This window comes from Bufo bufo, chromosome 2, assembly GCF_905171765.1.
Source record: "Bufo bufo chromosome 2, aBufBuf1.1, whole genome shotgun sequence".
Classification (NCBI taxonomy): Eukaryota; Metazoa; Chordata; class Amphibia; order Anura; family Bufonidae; genus Bufo; species Bufo bufo.
This window is the reverse complement of record NC_053390.1, coordinates 213,119,290-213,140,422: the sequence shown is the minus strand read 5'-3', so window position 1 is coordinate 213,140,422 and position 21,133 is coordinate 213,119,290. Positions and strand designations below refer to the sequence as shown.

At 45.6% G+C, this 21,133-nt stretch overlaps 1 protein-coding gene across 1 annotated transcript in view; it reads right to left on the bottom strand.

The window, feature by feature from the left end:
• ORAI1 (ORAI calcium release-activated calcium modulator 1) overlaps nt 1-21,133 on the bottom strand; it is a 36,441-nt gene extending 15,308 nt beyond the window's left edge. Inside the window, exon 1 of the mRNA XM_040416130.1 lies at nt 20,718-21,133. Coding sequence (XP_040272064.1) covers nt 20,718-20,954 — 237 coding nt within the window. The 5' untranslated portion in view covers nt 20,955-21,133. The remainder of the gene's footprint in view (nt 1-20,717) is intronic.

The window sequence follows — 21,133 nt, the reverse complement described above, 5'->3', positions numbered from 1 at the left end:
GACGCAGTCACCCTGGTCACAGAGAAGGCTGGGCCAGAGGGGTCATCCAGCGTGAGGCCCCTTACGTGATGTGGTGCCTACAGCAGTGTACATTGTCTTCACTGTCGATTTTAAGTCTCTACCTTCCAGAAGGTAGCTACCTACCTATTAGCAGTGTGTGTATACAGTGCACCGCTTCCAACACCAGGCACCGCACGATATATCGCTAAAGCAATCGTATCGCGATAATCGACAATTGCGATATGGCCGACCCAAAAATGCTGCGATTACCTACAATGATACACAGCCGCCGCGATGCCGCACAGCGCAGTTGGCGGGTGTATCAACAGAGGGAGGAGGGGCTGGGGCCGGTATCTGGATTAGGAATGACAGCGGGAATCGGTGCAGTCCCTGTATTCTAATGCACCGGCCCCGCTCGCTGTTGTATAATCTTATCTAACCTGTAGGCATTGTTAAGATATAATAATCATGTGTAATCCATCTGTATTACTTACAACTAAGTTCCGTAGCAGGGAGGAGGCAGGACGGGCGGGCGGCGCGTCACTCACCAAGTCATGCACCTGCGCAGCCCACTTTATGAATGAACCCGCGGCGCGGGTGCGTGACGTAGTGAGTGATGCGTCGCCCGCTCGTCCTCCCGGCCTGCCTCCTCCCTAATACAGCTGGATTACACATGATTATTATATTTTGCCTACAGGTTAGATAAGATTATACAACAGTGAGCGGGGCCGGTGCATTAGAATACAGGGACTGCACCGATCCCCGCTGTCATTCCTAATCCAGATGCCGGCCCCCAGTAACTTTGTGATGTCTTGTGTTGTACATGAACCTCTGAACTGTAAAGCACTGTGGAATATGGTGGAGCTATATAAAGATTTTTATTATTATTATAGCTTGACCTTAGGGAAGATTTAGGTTTATCCCAGGCACAACTCATTTAGTGGAGATACCCTAAGCACATCTTCTGGAAGTATAGAATAAACCTGCATATAAATCTTGTTGGAATAAATACTGTATTTCACAGGGAGAAGAAGTGAGCGGAGCGCACCGAGAATCCATAACAAGAGCACAGCCATTGCAGAGATTTCTAGTCATATTCAAGGGATTAGGAAGGTATTACTGAGCGCCTCAGAGGAACATAACCATGGGGATGTCAGACTTAACATGGGATGAAAGTGAACTAGCTTTGTTTTGCGACAACCCCTTTCGTTTAGGTTAATGGCGCTACTCCTAATGTTGAATAAATGAGTCACATTATTATGACCACCATCTAATATCCACAGTAACCGCCGTGTGCAGCACTGACAGCAGACGGGCTGAGAGTGACTCAGTATGGTACAGGTAGGTGGTCACCGGTATCTGGAGCCATGCTGACTGCAGTGCATCCCCCAGCTGCTGGAGGGTGTGTGGGGGGAGGATCCATAGAGCAAAAACAATGATCGTGGACACGTTATTTTTTCCTACCCTCGTCACTTCCAGTCGCACCGGACATGATGTGAGGAGGTGTGCCGCGCAGGCGCACAACGATGGGGTAGGGAAATTTCACAGCAGAGTGCGCATGCGCCGGGAGCCTCGCCAGCGGTTAGGGAAAAATTATGGGCCAGTGCGCAGGTGCGGTGATCGGATGGATGTTCTCGGCTGGACACCGGCCGACACTGCACATGCGCCGGGAGCCTCACCAGCGGTTAGGGAAGGGAAAAATTACTACGGGCCAGTGCTTTTTCCCTACCCTAACCGATGGTGAGGCTCCCAACGCATGCGCAGTGTTGGCCGGTGTCCCGCTGAGAACATCCATCCGATCACCACGCCTGCGCACTGGCCCATCATTTTTCCCTACCCTAATCATTCCTAATCCAGATGCCGGCCCCCAGCCCCTGTATTGAGGGGATTCTGTGGATAGCACAAGATGCTATATATGTGTCATCCACAGCCCCCCCCCCCCCCATTAACAGTGTGTCATCCACAGCCCCCCCCCATTAACAGTGTGTCATCCACAGCCCCCCCCCCATTAACAGTGTGTCATCCACAGCCCCCCCCCCCATTAACAGTGTGTCATCCACAGCCCCCCCATTAACAGTGTGTCATCCACAGCCCCCCCATTAACAGTGTGTCATCCACAGCCCCCCCATTAACAGTGTGTCATCCACAGCCCCCCCATTAACAGTGTGTCATCCACAGCCCCCCCATTAACAGTGTGTCATCCACAGCCCCCCCCCATTAACAGTGTGTCATCCACAGCCCCCCCATTACACAGTGTCATCCATAGCCCCCCCATTACACAGTGTCATCCATAGCCCCCCCATAATAGTGTGTCATCCACAGCCCACCATTAGTTCAAAACCCACCAAAAGCAGACCTTTTGGTTCAATTTTTTCTTTTCTTATTTTCCTCCTCAAAAACATAGGTGCGTCTTATGGGCAGGTGCGTCTTATAGGGCGAAAAATACGGTATATTACCATATATTGCTGCTGCTGACTATGGTGTTCTTTAAAAAGTTCCTGTTTGTTTCAGTGTTCGGAAAATCTTATTTTAATAAACACATGTTCTTATATCTATTCTATTTTATTTATCTGTTCTGTGCAGTACTATTAAGAAAATGGCTAGTTTTGTATTTTGCACATTTGCAGTAATGCAAATATGTTATTTACTTTAGTAAAAGAGGTTTTATTTTGAAAAACACTGTGCATTTCAGTTCTTGAGTTGAGCATAACTACATTTCAGCATTATCAGTAATTTGTGTGTGCTTTTGCCTTGAAAATCCAAGCAAATAGATCTCTAGCACAGTTCTCTTAAAATATCGCATATCGTTATGTCAATTTTTAGTGCCCTAATCGCAAAAAATTCCCATATCGTGCAGCACTAAATTATATATAAAATACAAAAATTTGAGATTATAAATCGTACATAAAGTTGAAATAATCAATTCTTTTCTGCCAGAAACTGCCCAGCCCTACTATAGAACCTAAATTCTTAAAGCATTATGCAGTCTATAGATGACAACGTGTAAGGGTATTGGACATACAACAGGTTTCCATTCATCTGAATAGGGTTTGCATAAATTCATATGTGTCGTGAAACTGCATTCAGATCCACAGAACTGATGTTCAGTAAGGGACACTGCTTATCTTGTCAAAGTGAGTTTTTATAGATTTTTATAAAATTATTAAAACTCTTACTATGTCAGTGGTTATTAAGAACCAATGTTTCTGTACCGCACTACAAGCAGGGAACCTCTGGAAACAGTGATGGCAACAGAAAGCAATCTCCATATTACAATAGGCTGCTCTGACATTACACATAGAAAGTCTTTCTAACATTCAAACCCTGTCATTTCACATTTGAGTACAGTTAAAGGGGTTACGTCATGAACACAAACTCAGTCCAAATGCCCTATTAGCACATAATGACATCACAGAGGTCACTGGTCACACCCCTCAGGACCCCCCTCTATGAACCAGGAGGAAGATCTGCTCCCTGAAGGACTTGGCCACCATGTAATACTATGATTCCCCCCCACAGGCTGCTGCTGGAGAAATGCCTGGCTGACTGTAGCTTACCCTGGCAAAATCAGCTGTTTGCCAGGGGTTGGACTCAGGTTAACCAGATGCCCACCATGGCGGTTGCATTGTGAATGAGACAACCCCCATGATAATAAGATTTATCCACATCTGCACTGGAGGCTCTATTACAGGTCTCTGTTGCAGATTCCATCAAAAATGCTGGACGCGCAGTGTTATTTTGTCAGATAAAATGACAGGTCCCTTGATAGAAACCGATGGACTCCATTATAGTCAGTGGGGGTTTATCAGGGCTGTCTGTGTCATTTTCAATGGGACCGGAAAGGATGCAGACAGCACACAGTATGTTGTCCGCATCCGCATTTCTGGTCCGCGACTCCGAAAAAATAAAGGGAATGCCCTATTCTTGTCCGTAGCTTAAACTAATAACACACAAAGAATTATATGTTACCATGTTTTTATTGAACACACCATGTAAACATTCACAGTGCAGGTGGAAAAAGTATGTGAACCCTTGGATTTAATAACTGGTTAAACCTCATTTGGCAGCAATAACTTCAACCAAACATTTCCTGTAGTTGTAGATTTGACGTGCACAACGGTCAGGAGTAATTCTTGACCATTCCTCTTTACAGAACTGTTTCAGCTCAGCAATATTCTTCAGATGTCTGGTGTGAATCGCTTTCTTGAGGTCATGCCACAGCATCTCAATCGGGTTGAGGTCAGGACTCCAGAAGGCGTATTTTTTTCTGTTTAAGCCATTCTGTTGTCTATGCTTTGGGTCGTTGTCCTATTGCAACACCCATCTTCTGTTGAGCTTCAGCTGGTGGACAGATGGCCTTAAGTTTTCCTGCAAAATGTCTTGATAAACTTGGGAATTCATTTTTCCTTCGATGATAGCAATCCGTCCAGGCCCTGACGTAGCAAAGCAGCCCCAAACCATGATGCCCCCACCACAATTCTTCACAGTTGGGATGAGGTTTTGATGTTGGTGTGCTGTGCCTCTTTCTCCACACATAGAGTTGTGTGTTTGTTCCAAACAACTCAACTTTGGTTTCATCTGTCCAGAGAATATTTTGCCAGTACTGCTGTGGAACATCTTGGTGCTCTTGTGCAAACTGAACGTGCAGCAATGTTTTTTTTGGACAGCAGTGGCTTCCTCTGTGGTATCCTCCCATGAAATCCATTCTTGTTTAGTGTTTTCCGTATCGTAGATTCGCTAACAGGGATGTTCGCATATGCCAGAGACTTCTGTAAGTCTTTAGCTGACACTCTAGGATGATTCTTCTTCACCTCATTGAGCAGTCTGCGCTGTGCTCCTGCAGTCATCTTTACAGGACGGCCAATCCTAGGGAGAGTAGCAGCAGTGCTGAACTTTCTCCATTTATATTAAATTTGTCTTACCGTGGACTGATGAACAGCAAGGCTTTTGGAGATCAATTTGTAACCCTTTCCAGCTTTATGCAAGTCAACAATTCTTAATCGTAGGTCTTCTGAGAGCTCTTTTGTGCGAGGCATCATTCACATCAGGCAATGCTTCTTGTGAAAAGCAAACTCAGAACTGATGTGTGTTTTTTATAGGGCAGGGCAGCTGTAACCAACACCTCCAATCTCATCTCATTGATTGGACTCCAGTTGGCTGACACCTCACTCCAATTAGCTCTTGGAGATGTCATTAGTCTAGGGGTTCACATACCTTTTCCACCTGCACTGTGAATGTTTACATGGTGTGTTCAATAAAAACATGGTAACATTTAATTCTTTGTGGGTTATTAGTTTAAGCAGACTGTGATTGTCTATTGTTGTGACTTAGATGAAGATCAGATCACATTTTATGACCAATTTGTGCAGAAATCCATATAATTCCAAAGGGTTCACATACTTTTTCTTGCAACTGAATGTGTACTCTGACCCTGCAGTCATACTGCCATCTGTCCCTCACCTCTTAGGGCTCATTCACACGACCGGATCAATGGGTCTGCATAAGAAGACAGTACACCATGGGTTGTCCACATCTGTTGTTTCATTCCACGGCCCCGCAAAAAATATAGAGCACGCCATTGCGGACAAGAATAGGCATTTACATAATGGGTTGCCTGTTCTGTAAATTGCGGAACGCACACAGGCGGCATCCGTGTTTTGCAGATTGCAAATCACGGCACGGTAGTGTGAATGCTCCCTTAGGCTAGGTTCTCATTGTCATTTAAATTCGGGTACTCTGTTCTAGCACAGAAACCTCCAGATGGATCCCATTCATTAGATTGGGGCACACAGATTTTCTGGCGTGAGTAACTGCATTCTGCCAGAGGAAATACTGCCGAATGCAGCCCAACGGTGTCCTTTTTTCTGCCAAAATCTGCAATGGAGGCTCCTATGGGACCCTAACCTACCCTACCTTACTCACAATAGAACATAAAAGCACAGCATACAAATGTTCTAATGTATGTGTCTAATAGATAGAGATATATAAATCATATAGCATTAGAAGTATCTTTGTACAGCAGGAAATAGAGGAGTGGGCAATATAGTGCACATCCAGTCACCCGAGAGAATACTTTACATTATCTGACAATTTAGAGGCATCTGTCATACTGGCTCTTACACGGAGAATGCAGTCCAGTCTGCGAGCAGGAGGAGCAGAGTACTGATCTTACTCATAAACCCCATAGTGATCACCCATATGCCTTTTTTATAGTGGTAACAAAGGGCTTTAGGCTAGGCCCTGTCTTTTTATGGTGGTCCAGTCTAAGCACTTCACACGAGAGCCAGGCTCCTGCTCTAACAGCCCAGATCGGCAAAAGATTTGTAACAGACAGTTTAACCTCTTAGATGCTGCGGAAGCTATTGACCGTGGCATCCAAGTGGTTTAGAGCCCCCTTGTCTCCAATCAGTATCCCAAGACAGCATTTTTTATTTATTGGGTGTTAAAATAAAAAACCCTGACTTCTCATTAAGGCAGGGCTCAACAAATCCCAGGCGCCAGGTCGCCATGGCGATCAGGAATTTGGTCCTGGCGCCTGGGTATTTGTCAGCCAGTTTTCAAAGGTGCATGGGCGACGGGTGCGGAGTGCCGGAGGGGGGCTCGTTCAGTCCGGATGCAGCAGGAGTGGAGATGAGCGCCTCCATTGTGGAAGCGCTCATCTCCAAATTCATCTGTATCGCCGTCCTCAGGACAGAGATACAGATGAATGGTGGGGAGAGGCTTCCTCACATTCACCCGCCAAACCTTCCTGAACATGGTGGACACCGGCCTGCGCGCGTGCGCACACACACACACACACACACACACACACAGCACTGCAGCCCGAGGAGCGGCCCACCCGAAGCAAAGCAGACGCAGCACTGGGCTCACGGCAGGAAATCACAGCGATCCCTGCTGCACGGCGGTGTTACTAGCAGGGATGGAAGCTGAGCCGAAGAAAAACCTACTGCTGACACCTAGTGGCTAGGAGATGGAATGGACAAAGGAGACAAGGCAGTAGTTGTCCAGCGGCTGGATGCCATTCTAGTTTAGGGGGCACATTTACTACATTGTCTGCTCCAGTATTCAGCAGTGAAAAAGCTGTTTCAGACTTTGGTAAGTCTCATTTACCAACTGAATTCCGCCTGAGCCGTACAGGCCTGCATCACTGACAGCAGCATAAGGTAAGTTTTTGAGTTTATTGTTTTTATTATTTATAGTATACTGTGGCAAGAAGGGGGGTGGTGGCACAATATGGGGGGGGGGCGGGCACTATGGAGAAGCACCATGGGGGCCCTATATACTGCCACAATATGGGGGGTCACTCTGAAGAGGGGAAGCACTATGGGGGCCCTATATACTGGCACATTATGGGGGGCCCTATATACTGGCACAATATGGGGAGCACTATGGAGAAGAGGGGAAGCACTATGGGGGCCCTATATACTGGCACATTATGGGGGGCACTATGGAGGAGAGGGGAAGCACTATGGTGGCCCTATATACTGACAACATGGGGGCACTATGGAGAAGAGGGGGAAGCACTATGGGGGCCCTATATACTGGTACATTATGGGGGGCACTATGGGGCCCCTATATACTGGCAAATTATGGGGGGGCACTATGGAGAAAAGGGGAAGGAGCACTATGGGAGCTTCTACTAGCATGCATTATTGGAGGGCTCTTTGGAGAAGTGGGGGAGCACTATGGGGGCATCTACTGGGAGCTTTATGACGCGGCTCCGCCTGGCTCCTAACTTTTTTAGCTGGCTCCTAGATTCCAAGGAAATTTGTCAAGCCCTGCATTAAGGGCTCATGCACATGGCCGTTTTTGCAATTCACATATCGTGGATGCACAAAACAGATACTGGTTGTGTTCCACAGAAAAAAAACCTGACAAGAATAGGACATGTTCTATCTTTTTGCAGGGCCTTGGAACCAGCATACAGATGCGGGCAGCGCACGGTGTGCTTTCTGCATCTTTTGAGGCTCCACTGAAGTGAATGGGTTCACATCCGACCCGAAAAGATGCGGATCGGATGCAGACCAAAAATACGTTTGTGTGCATGAGCCCTTAAAAACAAATTTTAATCAGAGAGGAACCCTCATGTTTTTACCCGCTATTGTCTCATTAGCCAGACCCCCGATCTACCCCTCTATGATTCTCTCTGCAGAATAAACCTCTTCCCAGCCGCCATAAAACTAGGAGTGTGCAATCATTAAGGGGTTAACTTTACTGTGGTTTTCAAACAGACATACAGCAGATTTCATTATTACATCCCACCCCCCATTATTAAATCGAATAATGAAAGCTGGAGATAAACAACACTGTGGCAATGTCCTAATCTATTAATACTTATATTTCATAATCCTGAACTATGCAGAGGCTTAACGGCAAGACCTGGGCCCGGGCGCTCAGCGAGTGTAAGTCCTTCCATACACTAGTAGTGCCCAGAACGAGATGAGAGCCTAAAAACGATTATTGAGTAAGTGTACTTTCAAACTAGCGTTATTCTTTTCCGGCACTGAGTTCCGTCACAGGGGCTCAATACCGGAAAAGAACTGATCAGTTTTATCCTAATGCATTCTGAATGGAGAGCAATCCGTTCAGGATGCATCAGGATGTCTCAGTTCAGTCTTTTTGACTTTTCAGGACGGAGATAATACCGCAGCATGCTACGTTTTTATCTCCAGCCCAAAAAACGGAACACTTGCCGGAATGCCGGATCCGGCATTTTTATCCATAGGAATGTACACTGCGTGCAGAATTATTAGGCAAATGAGTATTTTGACCACATCATCCTCTTTATGCATGTTGTCTTACTCCAAGCTGTATAGGCTCGAAAGCCTACTACCAATTAAGCATATTAGGTGATGTGCATCTCTGTAATGAGAAGGGGTGTGGTCTAATGACATCAACATCCTATATTAGGTGTGCATAATTATTAGGCAACTTCCTTTCCTTTGGCAAAATGGGTCAAAAGAAGGACTTGAAAGTAAAAAGGGAGAGTGAGCACTCACAACGTCTGTATCATATGGAATTAGTTTTACTAAGACCTGGTTGGTCAAATAAGGTTGAACACTAGTACATTAAACACTGATGCATTCACATTAAAATACAATTGACTTAAAATATATAAAATTGTTGTAATATGGCACCAAATATGATTTTCCACTATTTGTGGTCGGGGTAGAAAGTTCGTGGCCGCACTCCGTAATACTTGTAGCAAAAAATGTCAGTAACTGTGAATAGAGTGGGTAGAAGCGTCCTAAAAGTTCCTCATATAGTGCACTTCTAAGCGGACTCCTTGTGTAATACTTCCTTTAGGAGAGTTCACTCCTATTAAGACAGTGAAGGCAATGTTCCAGACTTGTAATCACCAGTTCCTACCTGGTTCCTTGATGGTATGTCCCACTGTGTGGCGTCTCCTCGAGGCGAGCGGTGCCGGCCGTCCGAGTATCTTCCGCCGCAAGTATCAGGCGGGTGACGTCACAGTATCGCGGGATCCTGGTCAGCGGTCTACGCTGAAGGCTGTGTCTGTATTAGCTTTGCCAGGAATTCATTCATGCATGGCCATGCAATCCATAGGGGGGTCCGGTATATTCGGTGGGCGCTTTTTCTCCTCTGCTTACCAGACGCGTTTCGGGGCGTCTACACCCCTTCCTCAGTGGTCAAAGCGCCATTACCCCATCTCCACCTTTTATAGTCTCTATGGTGATCCACAAAAACCGGAAACCGGATCCTCTGGACATAGAAACTGCCATTACAATTTTAAGTGCGGTATTTGTGCGGTTTTTCAACCGCCATTGCGTTTTTTATTGTAAATGCAGCTAGCACACAATAGTGTACTCCCGACACAATATTAAGGATAAAAATAATAATTTAAGATACATAATGACAATTTAATATACATATTAAAATTGGAACCGTCATTTATATTCTTATATATTTATATTTTCATGTATTTATATATTAATGTTCCCAGATATATCAGCCGATGTTTACTAATGTGTGTATAGTAAGGGTTAGTATGTATGTATATTTATTGTTTTTAACCATTCCAATTTTAATATGTATATTAAATTGTCATTATGTATCTTAAATTATTATTTTTATCCTTAATATTGTGTTGGGAGTACACTATTGTGTGCTAGCTGCATTTACAATAAAAAACGCAATGGCGGTTGAAAAACCGCACAAATACCGCACTTAAAATTGTAATGGCAGTTTCTATGTCCAGAGGATCCGGTTTCCGGTTTTTGTGGATCACCATAGAGACTATAAAAGGTGGAGATGGGGTAATGGCGCTTTGACCACTGAGGAAGGGGTGTAGACGCCCCGAAACGCGTCTGGTAAGCAGAGGAGAAAAAGCGCCCACCGAATATACCGGACCCCCCTATGGATTGCATGGCCATGCATGAATGAATTCCTGGCAAAGCTAATACAGACACAGCCTTCAGCGTAGACCGCTGACCAGGATCCCGCGATACTGTGACGTCACCCGCCTGATACTTGCGGCGGAAGATACTCGGACGGCCGGCACCGCTCGCCTCGAGGAGACGCCACACAGTGGGACATACCATCAAGGAACCAGGTAGGAACTGGTGATTACAAGTCTGGAACATTGCCTTCACTGTCTTAATAGGAGTGAACTCTCCTAAAGGAAGTATTACACAAGGAGTCCGCTTAGAAGTGCACTATATGAGGAACTTTTAGGACGCTTCTACCCACTCTATTCACAGTTACTGACATTTTTTGCTACAAGTATTACGGAGTGCGGCCACGAACTTTCTACCCCGACCACAAATAGTGGAAATCATATTTGGTACCATATTACAACAATTTTATATATTTTAAGTCAATTGTATTTTAATGTGAATGCATCAGTGTTTAATGTACTAGTGTTCAACCTTATTTGACCAACCAGGTCTTAGTAAAACTAATTCCATATGATACAGACGTTGTGAGTGCTCACTCTCCCTTTTTACTTTCAAGCTTTTATTACCTATTGGGACCGGGCACCCAATTTAGAGTTAGCAGCACCCATCATAGCTATTAGGTGTGAGCCACCCGCCCACACATATACAAAAGAAGGACTTGACAGGCTCAGAAAAGTCAAAAATAGTGAGATATCTTGCAGAGGGATGCAGCACTCTTAAAATTGCAAAGCTTCTGAAGCGTGATCATCGAACAATCAAGCGTTTCATTTAAAATAGTCAACAGGGTCGCAAGAAGCGTGTGGAAAAACCAAGGCGCAAAATAACTGCCCATGAACTGAGAAAAGTCAAGCGTGCAGCTGCCAAGATGCCACTTGCCACCAGTTTGGCCATATTTCAGAGCTGCAACATCACTGGAGTGCCCAAAAGCACAAGGTGTGCAATACTCAGAGACATGGCCAAGGTAAGAAAGGCTGAAAGACGACCACCACTGAACAAGACACACAAGCTGAAACGTCAAGACTGGGCCAAGAAATATCTCAAGACTGATTTTTCTAAGGTTTTATGGACTGATGAAATGAGAGTGAGTCTTGATGGGCCAGATGGATGGGCCCGTGGCTGGATTGGTAAAGGGCAGAGAGCTCCAGTCCGACTCAGACGCCAGCAAGGTGGAGGTGGAGTACTGGTTTGGGCTGGTATCATCAAAGATGAGCTTGTGGGGCCTTTTCGGGTTGAGGATGGAGTCAAGCTCAACTCCCAGTCCTACTGCCAGTTTCTGGAAGACACCTTCTTCAAGCAGTGGTACAGGAAGAAGTCTGCATCCTTCAAGAAAAACATGATTTTCATGCAGGACAATGCTCCATCACACGCGTCCAAGTACTCCACAGCGTGGCTGGCAAGAAAGGGTATAAAAGAAGAAAATCTAATGACATGGCCTCCTTGTTCACCTGATCTGAACCCCATTGAGAACCTGTGGTCCATCATCAAATGTGAGATTTACAAGGAGGGAAAACAGTACACCTCTCTGAACAGTGTCTGGGAGGCTGTGGTTGCTGCTGCACGCAATGTTGATGGTGAACAGATCAAAACACTGACAGAATCCATGGATGGCAGGCTTTTGAGTGTCCTTGCAAAGAAAGGTGGCTATATTGGTCACTGATTTGTTTTTGAATGTCAGAAATGTATATTTGTGAATGTTGAGATGTTATATTGGTTTCACTGGTAAAAATAAATAATTGAAATGGGTATATATTTGTTTTTTGTTAAGTTGCCTAATAATTATGCACAGTAATAGTCACCTGCACACACAGATATCCCCCTAAAATAGCTAAAAACAAACTAAAAACTACTTCCAAAAATATTCAGCTTTGATATTAATGAGTTTTTTGGGTTCATTGAGAACATGGTTGTTGTTCAATAATAAAATGAATCCTCAAAAATACAACTTGCCTAATAATTCTGCACTCCCTGTATTAGTGCCGGATCCGACATTTAAAATACCGAAATGCCGGATCCGTCCTTCTGGTCTGCACATGCAAAAAAAATGTGAAAAAAATAAATGCTGGATCCGTTTTTCCGAATGACACTGGCATTTCAATGCATTTGTAAGACTGATCAAGACCCCAATTAGTCTCAGGGTACTTTCACACTTGCGTTTTTCTTTTCCGGCATAGAGTTCCATCACAGGGGCTCTATACCGGAAAAGAACTGATCAGGCATATCCCCATGCATTCTGAATGGAGAGTAATCCATTCAGGATGCATCAGGATGTCTTCAGTTCAGTCATTTTGACTGATCAGGCAAAAGAGAAAACCGCAGCATGCTACAGTTTTATCTCCGGCGAAAAAAACTGAAGACTTGCCTGAATGCCGGATCCGGCATTTTTTCCCATAGGAATGTATTAGTGCCGGAATGCCGGACCCATCTTTCCGGTCTGCGCATGCGCAGACTGAAAAAAGGGTGAAAAAAAATAAATGCCGGATCCGATTTTGCCGGATGACACCGGAAAGACGAATCCAGCATTTCAATGCATTTTTTCGACTGATCAGGCATTTTTAAGACTGATCAGGATCCTGATCAGTCTTACTAATGCCATCAGTTGGCATACGTTTTGCCTGATCCGGCAGGCAGTTCCAGCGACGGAACTGCTTGCCGGATCTCTCTGCCGCAAGTGTGAAAGTACCCTTACAAATGCCATCAGTTGGCATACGTTTTGACGGATCCGGCTGGCAGCTCCAGCGACGGAACTGCTTGCCGGATCTCTCTGCCGCAAGTGTGAAAGTACCCTTACAAATGCCATCAGTTGGCATACGTTTTGACGGATCCGGCTGGCAGTTCCAGCGACGGAACTGCTTGCCGGATCACTCTGCCGCAAGTGTGAAAGTACCCAAAGTCGAACATGGACCATATTAAAGCTTTTGGTACATGTAGGGTTGTTGCGGGTATTGAAATTTCGATACCCAATCGATACTTTTGTCCCGGTATCGATACCGGGATTTCCATTTTTTCGATACTGGGCTGCGCTGCTGCAGAGTCTAGTATCACAGATCATGAGCGCGCTGCTGTCGGCACGCTCATGGCCTCTCAGCAGCACAGGGGAGAAGGAAGCAGTCTCTCCCTCCCCCCTGTGCTGCTGTTGCCACCAATGAGGAGGGAGGGGCGGACGCACTGCGCACTCAATGATAGGACTTTTCCTGGGTCCAGACTTAAGTAGCAGGCAACATAGAGCGGCGCCTAGCGATGTCCCAGGACTTACTATTAGTCCTGGGTGCCGCTCCGTTCGCCCACTGTGCCCCATTACTGTCTCCTGCTCCATATGCTAATTACTATCAGCGCAATGGAGAGGAGACATCAACTTCTCTAGTGGGCGTTCCTTCTCCCTGCGCTGCGATTGGACAGCGCAGGGAGAAGGAACGCCCACTAGAGAAGCTGCTGTCTCCTCCCCATTGCTCCGATATTAATTAGCAAATGGAGCAGGAGACAGTAATGGGGCACAGCGGGCGAACGGAGCAGCGCCCAGGAATAATAGTAAATGCTGGGACATCTCTGGGCGCCGCTCTGTCTAGCCTAATACTTAAATTCTGGACCCATATAAGGTAGTCTTTAACACATAATACAGGAGGCAGGTGCCAGCAGCAGAATAGCATAGCCGGCACCCTGCCCCGACAGGGAGCTGCGATCAGCGGCAGTTAATCCCTCAGGTGCGGCACCTGAGGGGTTAAATGCCGCTGATCTGCTGCCAGTACCCGCCTCCTGTATTAAGGGTTAATTCTCATTGGTGGCGCAGTGCTCCCCCACCCCATTAAAATCATTGGTGGCACAGTGCGCCTGCCCCTCTCAACCCCCCAGTATTAAAATCATTGGTGGCAGTGGCTACAGGGTCCCATCCCCTTCTCATTGGTGGCAGCGGCCACAGGGTTCCCTCCCCCCTCATTGGTGGCAGTGGCAGCTTCTGATTGGAGCCCCAGCAGTGTAATCCTGGGGCTCCGATCGGTTACCATGGCAGCCAGGACGCCACTGAAGCCCTGGCTGCCATAGTCAGCTCCCTGCTGCCATGTGCACAAATTTCAGGGCAGCAGGGAGAGTGTGAGGTCCTATTCACCCTGATAGAGATCTATTAGGGTGAATAGGACAAGGGATTAAAAGATCCCAGGTTCTAGCCCCTAAGGGGGGGGAAATGGTTATTAAATAAAAAGTGTAAAAAAACAAAACAAAATATTAAGTATAAATCACCCCCTTTCCCAATTTTACATATAAACTATATAAGCAATAATCAAATAAACATATCACATATTGCCACGTCAGAAAAGTCCAAACTATTAAAATATAAAAAAATAAAAAAAATCTATGTGGTGAATGCTGGAACAGAAAAAAATTAAATAAAACTGCGTGATTCGCCATTTTTTTAAAATGCGGAATGCATGTGGCTTTTTTTGTTTATTTTTTCGCGTGGTATTGAGTATCGCAATACTTTTTTATGGCATCGAAATCGAATTAAAAATTGACATGTACTAAAAAGAATATTTCTAATAAAAAAATGTTTTTCATGCAATATAAGCACCTGAAGTGCACGTGCCTATAGTGCTTTGCAATGTGTACCCCTGTACATTGCTGTGTATGGCTTCCTCTTGTACAGATTGGGGCATATATCGCTGCCTGTACCAGCTCTGTACAGCACATCACCAATGTCCTATGCCAGGCAGACTGGAGCAGCGATTGCCATGTGAGCTCCTGCCTCCAGCGGCCTACCACATTAATACAGGCATTTAGAAGTGCGGAGCGAGTCGAGGCAGGAGCTCACATGGCAATCGCTGCTCTTGCCTGTGCCCGCTGCACTAAAGCCTGGCATAAGACACTAGGGATTTGCTATGCAGAGCGTTTACAGATGTGCTATGGAGCTCCGGCCCCAGGGGAACCCGTAGTCCCATACACAGTGGTGTACGGGTTTACGGATGGGAAAGTGTGGTAGACACTTGAAGTTCAGGAGCAAAAAATATATATAGTATATTATAAATATTCTATTTACGGCACATACAAGAGGTTTTAACAGTTTATGTAACAGTTTAGGTAGACTTTACTTATTCTGTCTACTACATTAGTCAGCACCAGAATTATCCCACTGATGATGCTGGATGAGAATTTTTGTGCATCTTTAAACACCTGAAGGCAACATTTTGGCACGTTGGTCACACAAAATCAGTCATTTTACCGTTCTACTCTCTGGCATTTCCCCGCAGCCAGCAAGGGTTTAGTCCTCTGTTTGCATCAGTAGACGGGCTGACGGGGCTAGTGACTAGAATGATAAACATGACATCTGAAGTGGTGCCTTTTAAGACATCTAGTGGTTATGAGAGATGGTAGTGGGTTTACCGCAGTGACAAGACTCACTTTTAAAAAGGAACAGTCCCCCTCAAAAAATGAAAAAAAATTCTCGCTCGGCACCATGGAAATGCCTGCAGACACATTATAAAGCAGGAGGAGCTGAGCCGATCGATGTATAGTTTTGCCTGCAAGGATTTAATTGTAATTTATACAGATGAAGAAATCTCTGCTTGTCGTGTGAATGAGGCCTGAGTGAGAAAAGCCGACAAGTCTGGGACTATTTCAGTTCTTATGGGGAAGTTTAAGGAGTTTTGCTGGACACAACTGATTACGTTACATTCTCTCCCGATGAGTGAATTGATTCCTTCATTAAAAAAAAGGAGTCCAGGTCCTCTGGATAGGTCATCTGTAGGTGATCGGTCAGGGTCCAGCACAATAAAAACTTTGGAAAAATTTTTAAAAAAAAATTTCTTTGCATTGCCATATTCTGACCCCCATAACTTTTTTATTTTAATGTGTACGGAGCTGTGTGAGGCCTCATTTTTTTACAATGTATACATTTCATTGATACAATTTTGGAGTGTGTATGATTTTTTGATCACTTTTTATTCAATCTTTTGTGGGAGGTGAAATGGCCAAAAAAACAGCTCATCGCTTTGCTGTTTACCTATTGCATAAATATTTTTATATTTAAATAGTACGGGCGTTTTCGCACAAAGCGATGCCCATGATGTTTATTTTTTTTTATTGTTTGTCTTTATTTTAAATATATATATATATATTTTTTAAAACCTTTTTTTTTTCCTTTAACACTTTTTAACAGTTCACCTAGGGAACTTGTACAAGTAATCATTAGACTGTTTCTCTCATAGACTCCAAAGCATTAGCATTGGAGTCTATGAGAATTTAATAGTTCCTATGTAGCCTTGCCATAGCAGGCTCTTCATAGGAACTTGTGTGCAGCAGCCTTGGATCATTCAGGAGGACCAAGGCTGCCGCACACACCATCTGGCTCCCCGGATCTTTGCTAGCGAGTTCCCGGCTTTTGACCTCCCAGATGCCGTGGTCACATCTAACCACAGAACCCGATTGGTTAAATGTGTGTGATGTACAATATCAAATCGCATACATTAGCCCGGAGGGCCTGCTGTTTTAAAGTTCTTTAAATACCCGACCGCCGACGTATATATATGTTAGGTGGTCGGGAACGGGTTAACGAGAGTTAACCTGTGAAGTGCTGTCCCTGCAGGTGAAGAGCTATTCTGCAGCTTGACTGACAGAGCCAGATATCCCACCCACCGCTCCTCGAGTAGAGGAGTAAGCGCAGAGGCTCCGATTCCGCAGCAGCGACTGCTCATACGCCCCTATCCGGAAGTGTAGCAGCACATGCACAGTGGATGCTCTGGAAGTGGAAGCACAAGCATAGGGATCAGTACCTCTGGTGTTTCTGTACCACACTGGATGACCAGGGAACCCAGCCTTACTGTATCACTGTCCGTAAAATCTTCAAAAACTTCACCAAATAGTGGAGATGAGTAATGGTTTTGATTTTTAGCAGAAATCTAAAACATATTTGCAGTTCCAATATCTGGTGTCATTTCACAAGGCGACAGAGAGGTTAAAACATGTCTACGTGAACCTCCTCCTTCCCGATTCACCACGTGGCGACTTCTGCATCTGAACCCATCGCAGCTCGTGCAATACAAGTGAATGAACCAGAAACACAGGCTTCAGATTTATATGTATTATACACGAAGAGCATAAAGATTCCAGTCATCTCCAACAGAAATACCGTAGGTGAAATTAGAACAACTAACTGTACAGCGCTGGTCGCCCATCCTTACAGCATATTCACATGTAGCAGTTTTGGCTGTGCATTATTGTATTAACTATTGGCTGCCAAATGTGGTAAACAGGCTGCCTGCTCGTCACTTCGGAGTGTTTTCAAAGCCTGTATTGTATCAGTGCTCTGATCAATCTTTGCAAATGTGGTAAACCTCTATGGTCCAGTAAAATAACTAGGCAACTAATCAAACTAATACGACTGATCGCCATTTCAATGAAGCATAAGGGTGCAACCGCACGAGCCACAGTAAACTATTTAGGAGCGCACAAGCCACAGCCATCATCAATGGAGACTGACTAAGGCTACTTTCACACTTGCCTTGTTATTCAGTATTGAGATCGGGCAGAGGATCTCAATATCGGAAAGAAATGCTTCCGTTTAGCCCTCATGCATTCTGAATGGAAAGAGATCTGTTCAGGATGAATCAGGGTGTCTTCCGTTCTGTCAGCATTGCGTTTTGTGACTAGGACAGAAAACCGCTGCAAACTGGTTTTGTGTCCGCTCATAAAAACTGAAAAAAAATTGATCTGGCACTGAAAACAATGCAAGTCAATGGTGATGAATTCGTATTTTTAGGAGCCTAAAAAAAATGTACTTTAAATGTATCTGGTGACGGATCAATTTTTTCCCCCGTTTTGATTTCACACAACCACATCCTAATGGAAAGGATCTGCCGGATCTTAAAACCGGAATTAACAACGCAAGTGTGAAAGTAGCCTAAAAAGTGCGGTCCTAAGTTAACCGGAGCCTGCGGTGGCTTGTACACACACGTGGTACTCAACCGCTGCGTGGCAACCATGCTGTGTGGTCGTTCTCCAATTCTGACTTAGGCCTCATGCACACGACCGTATGTATTTTGCGGTCCGCAAAAAATGGATCCACAAAAAAATACGGATGACATCCGTGCGCATTCTGTATTTTGCGGAACAGAACAGCTGGCCCCCAATAGAACAGTACTACCCTTGTCCGTAATGCGGACAATAATAGGACATGTTCTATTTTTTTGCGGAACGAAGATACGGAATGCACACAGAGTAACTTCTGTTTTTTTTTTGCGGACCCATTGAAATGAATGGTTCCGTACACGGTCTGCAAAAAAAAATGGAACGGACACGGAAAGAATATATGTTCGTGTGCATGAGGCCTTAATCAGAATTGTGAAACTGCTGGGTCGGTGGGTATCCGACAGTCGGACTCCCACCGATCCAGAGGTCCCTTCCCCCATCCTTATCCAGCAGTAGCTTGAGAAACTTTAGCTTAAAAAAATAAAATAAAATGGGCTGAGTCGATACCGTCAAACCGATTCCATTTAGTGGAAAAGGGACTATCCTGTTCTGGTTACTGCCCTGTACTTATATGAAACGGTCTACCATCCGCACTGTCTATAGTCACTGCTGAATGAATACTTAACCCCTTGGGGGATGCTGCTGTAACGGATTTTTTTGAACTCTTTGGCAATGAGGGATTTGGTTTTGCAGGATGAACTATATTTTTAATGCACTATTTCGGGGCTTATATATAGTATAAAATGTTTAATGATTCTTTTAGGGGTGGGGGAATTTTTTTTCCTTCCATTTCTCTGACTTTTGGATATATAGGGTTTTATTAACTTTTATTCCTTTTTTGGAAAGGGGGGATGGAAAAATGCAGTGGAATTTGCACTGCGACAAAAATTCGCTGGCGGCCACGTGGTGTCTACAGTTCACAGGTTGGTGGTTTAAGGCTAGGTCTACACGACGACATGTGTCGCACGACAATTTTTATAATGGTAGTTTATGATGTCGCATTTGAGATGGATTTTTACTGCGACTGTCGCGCCGCAGCATGTCGCAGTGCGACACCATAGACTACCATTATAAAAATTGTTGCGCGACATTGGTGCAACAAAATGTCGTGTGACAAATGTTGCAGCGTAGTTGTGCCCCATTTGTCGCATGACAAATGTCATCATGTAGACCTAGCCTAAAGCCATAACCTGTCCATTCATGACACTGTGTCCGGACGGCCTCCGCTTGTGCGGCAGAAGATGTCAGCTTGGGGTTTAGCTCCATTAAGTGGAGCTAGGACACAAGAAGGTCTGCGACATACAAACTGAATAATCACTGCGATTTCTGCCACCGTATACAAGGCAGATTTTGACAGCGTCAAAATCCCCTGTGTGAAGATGCCCATGTGGTATGGTTTGTTACTGTTGCAATGATACACTGCAAGATGTCTGCACCGCAGTGTATGATGCCCGCCAGCAGAAAACTGACAGGTAACCTATTTGGCTCAGACATCTTTAGGGTCTTCTACGGAAAGCCATCAGCGTCCCACAAACGTGTTGTAGAGAAGCCCACGGGACCACCCTTGCTCTATGTGGTTGCAATTAACAATGGTATCTGAGGGGTTAAACATCAGCTGCATTCCCACCTGACCTAAATGGGGCTGTGCTGCCCTGACACTCCAGAGTTTAGACCCCCATATGCCACCTGTGAAGGATGCCCCTTTAAATGTCAGCACGTAACTAATGATGTCTATGGGTGAATCGTCCCGTGTCGCAACTCAGTTCCTCAGAAATGGGGCTCATGCACACGGCCGTTGACGTTTTTGCGGATCTTCAAAACACGGATGTCGGCTGAGAGCCTAAAGACTTTTTTTCCCCACCCCTTCACAAATGTCCTATCCTTGTCCGCAAAAAAAATGCAGACATAAACCTCAGTCGTGTGCATGAGCCCATACTTTGTTAAAATGACGCAAAATGGGGCACTTGTAAAGCCTGTCACCATAGAGGAGAAGAAACACAAAGCCTTTGCCAGTCACTGACACCAGGCTGTAATGAATGGGCTCATTAGACAGTTGTACTCCTAGTATGACAAGTGTGAACAGTCACTTAGAGACAGCTGACCAAATAATGGGGAAAAGAGGAACATGATGAGGGGGAGGCGGAAACACAGCCTGCTGCCAACACTCATGTGCCATCCAACTTCACCCATCACATAGCCGCCCGTGCAGGCTTCTCCTCCAGTCACCACCCAAGCAGCAGGCACCTCTACACGTGAGAGCAGGTTGCTGCTTCTCTTCACTCATCAGTCTCCTGATAAAACGCACGTCCGTGCAATGACAAGGGGTAACCTTGAGAGCGGCTCCCTTACCATGGCGAATCCGGAGAGGAGCGCCGAGGTGCGGCTGGAGGCTTTGAGCTTGGCCCGGCTCAGGTAGAGCTTCCTCCAGGACAGCGCCTGCATCGAGTGCTCGTTCAGACTCATGAGCTCCACGTAGCTCCGGCTAATCCACTCAGGGTAGGACAACTCCTCCTCCTTCACCTCCTGCTGCTGCTGCTGGGGCCGCGGGCGGGATCTCTGTGGCACTGGACTGCGCTCCGGTAACATTTGCCCACAGACTAGTACAGCTCGTCCACCCGCCTCATGGTAAGCGCCGAGGAACGAGAGAGCCTACTGGGGAGAGAGCTGCAGCCAGCACCGCAGGCCTCGGCCAGAGAGGGCGTTACCGGCGTTTTCCCTCAAGACTGACTCATAGCAATAGTGGCCTCACTTCTGCCAACCAGCTA